Genomic DNA, 6,201 nt, shown 5'->3' with positions numbered 1-6,201 from the left:
CCTTACCTTCCAAGTCATTGGAATCCTCAGCATCCAATTTTTTTGCATGCAAGTCCTCAGCATACTTACCTTCCTTACCTTGCAATTCTCTAGCATCCCTACCATATGGGACATTATCATATGGGGCTTTGCGCAAAACTCCAAACACGACCAAACCATCACACGCTACCCGGTCTGTGACCTGCCAATTTGTTCCTTCGACAATCTGACGCTTTACCCGTGGAAACATCACAGTTGTATAAATATAAGAGGCAGCAATCTCCAGAGAGTGTGCATTCAGCTTAGTGAAGGGTATCATATGTGTCGCTACTGCGTCTAATGCTGCTTCATTCTTACGCATTATGGATACACAGTGCTCAACATGCTGCAACAAATCAACAAGCTGCATCTTCCTGTTCAGGTGCACATGAAGCCTTGAGTTGAGAGACTCACTCCTCTGATTACTCATCATGCCTAGGAAATATCTATCCTTTGTGTACGCAGCAGCCCATTTGTGTCACAGCTCGTACATCCTGTTAACCCATGACGACCTCTTGCATGTTGGTTTTATTTTGAACCGAACCTTATAAGCCTCCCATCTTTTCTCAAACTCATCAACATCCCAACGACGATAAATGAATTCCCTAAATTCCTCAAGCTTTTTCTTGCGGAGGTGCATCACCATATTCTCCTCGATATGCCACGTGCACAAATGATGATCTGTTCCGGTCCAGACAGTAGCTATTGCTTTAGCCATTGCACCGTCCCCATCGGTGATTGCTAAAATTGGTGCCGTCTGGGACATTGCCTCCAAAAATACATGAAGAAGCCACTGGTATGATGCAACTGTCTCATCTGACACTAGACCGACCCCAAACAAAACTGTGATGCGGTGATGGTTCAGACCAACAAATGGAACAAACGGAAGCATGTACTTGTTAGACCGATATGTACTGTCGAACACCACGACACCACCAAAGGCAACATAGTCAATGCGGGATTGTGAGTCAGCCAAGAATATGTTCCTCAAATGGCCTTCGATGTCTTTTGTGTATTTGAAAAAGAATTCTGGGTCTGCTTTTTTCTGTGCAATCATATAGGTGAGCAAATATCTAGCGTCACTGCCTTCTATCTTGCGCTTCTTCTGGCTTGAAACATGGTTGTATAGGTCTCGATCTATAAATCCAAGCTTGTCGGGACCTCCTGCATTCTTCTCCATTACATTCATAATCTGATGTGTTCGAAGTCCACCGACAGCATACTCGATGACATCGGCCTTTTGTGCATCAGTCATTCTACGATGCGCCGATAAGTAGGGAGTCAGGTCAGCAGGGGACAAACAGATGGTTATGCTTGTCCACAAAATTCTTGACGAACCAGAGGCCACTGCTATCTTGTAGCTCAACCTGAAAAAGAGTAGGACACCCACACCGAGAAAGACCCCTCGGTGTTCTTTTCCTTTCAGCTCTGTTAAAGTGCTTAAGGGCCCGCCATCCTTGTTTGCAGCACTTGTATGTCCTTCTGTATGCATTTTGTTTCGGACCCAGACCCATGTACTTCAGATCATCCTTTCTAACACCAAACCCTTTTCTTTTCTCGCATAGCCTACGTAGAACATGTAGGCTTGTTCCTCAGTCCTGAAAGTCTTCTTCACAATCTCTAAGTATTCCATCCACTCATTCAGGTCTGAACCAGCCATGCCTTTATTATCAATTCCTTTACCTTGCATGTGTACATCATCCATGTCTATGCCATCCTTGCCTGCATCCTCATTATCCTTATCATCCATGCCTTTGCCTTCGTTGCCTCTATGACCCATGTCCTTGTCATTCGTGCCTGTATCACCCAAGTTTTTGCCATCGTTGCCTTTATCATCCATGTCGTTATGCTGCCAGCGAAAGCAGATAGTCAATGTTACGGATGGATAGCATACGTTACCGAAATTATGCACTACCTCAGTCCTTCAAAATCTGTAAGTAAATATGCCCTGACTAAATCCAGAAATTTTTAATTGATTGTAGTAGCTGTAACTGATGATCTCCTAACTAAATCCAAAGTCCACGAGTCCTTCAAATGCCCTGATAGATCCACCCTGATAGATCAATTATCTCCAAACTCCATTCAAAATTATCTCCTAACTAAATCCAAATTATCTCCTAACTAAATCCAAAAGTATCTCCTAACTAAATCCAAATTATCTCCTAACTAAATCCAAAATAAGTCCAAACTCCATACAAAATTAATTATCTCCTAACTAAATCCAAAATATCTCGAAACTCAATTCAAATGTATCTCCTAACTAAATCCAAAATAACTTTCTTTGAATCCAAATCTGCTGACAACTTTCTCATGCCACAAAACCCTAACTAAGTCCTTCAATATGTCCTAGATACATCCGACTTACACTTCCTTTCACTCGTAATCTCGTCAGAACTTTCTGAAAACATAAACCCTAAACCTCACATGACATATCCTAAACCCTAACAAAATCCGATCGAAATCTCGTCACAACTTTCTGAAACGATAAACCCTAAACCTCACATGACATATCCTAAACCCGAATCAAATCCGACCCCTATTGGTACTATATGAACAAGGGACCAGAAAAGATTTGAGAGGGCTAGGCACTTACAGCGAAGATCCGGCGTGAAAAAGTTGATGCACGTCGATGAGGATGATGTGGCCTCTCGGGTCGGGGAAGGTGGCGTCCGCTTGGGGAAGGAGTGGATTAGCGGCTCGTCGGAAGATCTGGCGCCGCGACCCGACTGGGGTGACTTGCGATGGAGGGAGTGAGGGGGAGTAGGAGCAGGAGGGGTAGACACGGCGAGTGCGATCGGCGGCGATCGAGGGTGCCGGGGGCGATCGGCGGCGATCGAGGGCGCCGGAGGCGATCGGCGATGATCGAGGGGGCCCGAGGTTAGGGCTCGAGAGGAGGAGAGAGGACGAACCGCTCGAACCGAAATTCAAAAGAGTACGCACGATGATTGGACCTCTATAATGAAGTGCTTTATTAATGCAATTAATTTAATTGAAAAATATAGGACGAGAATACCCCTGGACCTAATTGGGCCGATTAAAGTTGAAAAACAATTAGGTCGAAAATACCCTTGGGCTCAAAAAGGCCCAGTTATTCTCATCTGTTAGATCGCCCATATAATACATGTGCTCTGGTGTATTATAATGCACCGTAAAATTTCCCTTACAGAATGACTTAGTTGGGATAGTTTAATTGGATAGAAACTAGGGTTAGGGGCCCACACCCCCTGAAAATCAGGAGGGTGAAGATTAGTTGCGGAAGAAGCCCCGTAAAGCTCCGTGAGTTTAGAATTTTCGTCCAAAACGCCTCTCTTCTACCCCCTTCATCTGGGTTTAGAAGGCGCGGTTCAAAATTTCTTCTGGACAAAATAATATAAGGCTTGTCTCACATTCCCATATCTTGACAGAATGGTGAGCCAACGCATGTAGCCTTTGCTGCAATCAAAATAGTAAATGGCCAACACATCACAACATAGTAAATGGCCATCACATCTTAGCATCAACCGGGCTTTCTTTTCCATTGTGAATTGAACGGAAGTATTGCACTAACGTGTACACGGTCGCTCGTGGTTTCTAGATGATGGCTGATCACATAGATGTGTGAGCAGTGGACAGCGCAACTAACATAATTTTCTGCTTGCGGGGGACAACTAACAGAGTTAAAATATTGTTACCCTTCTGCTATCATCGCAAAGTCCAGCTGTGCTTATTAACACCCTGTAGGTACGCACATTGGTTCCTTCATTTGTAATTAACCAATATAACTTCATTGCCATGTTACACAATACTTGTCACTCCAGCTAGCTAGCTGCAATGTTAATTGATGCAGCCTCCGGATCTGCTTTGTTTCGCCCACCCTATAAAACCACACAATATGTATCTCCAGTTCTCCACACAACACACACGCGCACACAAACAAAGCACAGCAGGTGCAACACTGGCTGCAATCACAAGAAGCAAGCAGCAATGGCGGGGCATCGCTTTCTCGCCGTGCTCCTCATCGGGGTAGTAGCAGCCTCCACTTTCCACCAAGCACCCGCTGCTGGCCGAGGCCTTGCTGCCGTCAAGAAGTTTGCAGAGTCGGAGCCAAAGCTAGAACCCAAACCAGAGCCAATGCCGAAACCTATGCCACACTCAGAGCCGGAGCCCTGCAAACCTGAACCGATGCCCAAACCCAAACCAAAGCCTGGATCCAAGCCTGAGCCCAAACCCAAGCCCATGCCGATGCCAAAACCGAAACCAAAGCACAAGCCCGAGCCCTGCTCCAAACCAAAGCCAGGGCCTAAGCCCGAGCCGATGCCGAAACCCGAACCAAAGCCGGAGTCCAAGCCTAAATCTGAACCGAAATCGAAGCCGCCTCCGAAGTGCAAACCACCGACATCTCACAGTTGATGGGATACTGATATATGACAGTTGATGGAGGAGACCCCTTATTGAGCCACACTGTGCTATTTCTAGAATAAGTGGTGTAGTATTCCTTGTATTCATTTTATTTCTATAGTTCCATGCACGTGTGATGAGTATTAATTAGTACTTTGTAATTCTTATTTGCTTGGTATATGTTCATCTACTTTTTATGTGAGTCGACTCGTTCTTTTGTATCCTTAGCATGAATGAACTATTTTGTCCAGTGGACTGCAGTCTATTTTTTTTTTACCTATGGGGCGCAATCTCTGTCTATGGGACTATTTCATATTATGTGGTCTTTATTTGGGAGAAAGATGGATGATGCTAACGAAAAGGAAGAGAAGCACTCCTTATTCCCTAAATAGCAACACAAATGAAGTATAGTGTGCGCGTGGGTGTCTGATGTTCTAGATGTATAATAAAGTGCACTCACATGCCAGACAGCGGTCTTGTTCTCTACCGACATATCACATATGAACCAAGTCCCGACCGAGTGTATTCTTAGTACTAATCTTGCAGACCCTTAATTTCTTTCACCATGTTGGCACTCCCCTGGACATGACCATGTTCCTCCTGGACTGGCTCATCTTGAGTTTTTTTTCTTCGAAAGTAAATTCATTAATGCAGAGTGCGTTGTCTAGTTAGATAGTAGATATGACGGATATCGAGCCATCGATTCAATATTTTGATGCAGTCGAGTGCGTTATAACTTATACAACTAGGTAATGCGCCACTCGTTATTGTGGGCATTTAATAATGAAATGAACAAAAAAAATATACAATATACTTTGGTTGATTAGCATGGTTGGAGGGCCGTACGTACATCTTGCACACGCTTTCCTTTTTGCTGAGCTTGTGTCAACCCGGCATGTCCCTTTTACTTGGATTTCCATTTGCCCTACAACAAGCGCCTAATAGCTAGTATTCACTATGTTCTTCATAGCTCAACAACGGGGAGAGATGGACTTCTCGCAAAAACAATAAACAAAAGAACGGGGAGAGATGGACGAAAAATGTGCCTGAAGCTGATTAGTAGACTTGGTGGTTACACGTTAACCAAACTGGGTGTTTGGTCTAGTGGTATGATTCTCGCTTCGGGTGCGAGAGGTCCCGAGTTCGATTCTCGGAACACCCCTAATTTTTAGACGGTGTTGTTGGCGATCGGACCCCACCATCTGCCACTATTTAGACGGTGTTATTGGCGATCGGACCCCTTTTTTTCTCTCTCCTTTTTCTGATTCTGAACGAGGTGAAAACCATGGCTGCTGCATCGACTAATGTACGCAGCCATCAGGAGTGGTGCTTTCATTCATTAAGAGAGGAGAAACCTCAAAACAATCTAACAGAGGGAATTATGTAATTACAATCAAAGGGAAATCAGTCACTACTACATGCTTTCCGCATGTGAGTCCAGCATGCAATAACGGAGGTCAACAATTCCGCATGTGCCGTGGTCGTGTCCTGTGCGCGGCCACGTTAAGGTTTGGGTTTGGCGCTTCAATGGAGTACCCGGCCTATTGATGTTGATTGCCTTGAGGCGGTCACTATGGTCAAGAGTGGAGATGGCAACAAATCCAAGTATGCTTTCTTGGTCGATGAAATCGAGAAAAGCTTGAAGGAAATTAATCTTGTATTACTTACAATTGCCGATGCCAAAATAACTCCAGTCACTTTATGGCAAACTTTGGTAGATCACAACGGCGTACTATTGTTTGGCCTAGATCAGCACCACCCCCCTCCCCCTCCGGGTCCAGCGCTTTAGAATTTTTTTATGACTGT

The 6,201-nt window shown here is 44.7% G+C and overlaps 1 protein-coding gene and 1 non-coding gene across 2 annotated transcripts; one reads left to right on the top strand and one right to left on the bottom strand.

Moving 5' to 3' along the window:
• Window positions 1-496: 496 nt before the first annotated feature.
• Window positions 497-1,273, bottom strand: LOC141021442 (protein FAR1-RELATED SEQUENCE 5-like). The gene has a single exon (XM_073497300.1). The coding sequence runs from the start codon at window positions 1,271-1,273 to the stop codon at window positions 497-499; it is 777 nt and encodes a 258-aa protein (XP_073353401.1).
• Window positions 1,274-5,485: 4,212 nt separating this feature from the next.
• On the top strand, window positions 5,486-5,557 carry TRNAP-CGG (transfer RNA proline (anticodon CGG)). Its single transcript has one exon. It is a non-coding gene; the product is annotated as a tRNA-Pro (tRNA).
• Window positions 5,558-6,201: the final 644 nt, after the last annotated feature.

This window comes from Aegilops tauschii, chromosome 4 (genome assembly GCF_002575655.3).
Source record: "Aegilops tauschii subsp. strangulata cultivar AL8/78 chromosome 4, Aet v6.0, whole genome shotgun sequence".
NCBI classification, from domain to species: domain Eukaryota; kingdom Viridiplantae; phylum Streptophyta; class Magnoliopsida; order Poales; family Poaceae; genus Aegilops; species Aegilops tauschii.
This window is presented reverse-complemented; position numbering and strand designations above follow the sequence as displayed.

Bases quoted from the DNA above. Each gene is read 5' to 3' on its own strand.
- LOC141021442 (XM_073497300.1), bottom strand. From the start codon at position 1,273: ATGACTGATGCACAAAAGGCCGATGTCATCGAGTATGCTGTCGGTGGA.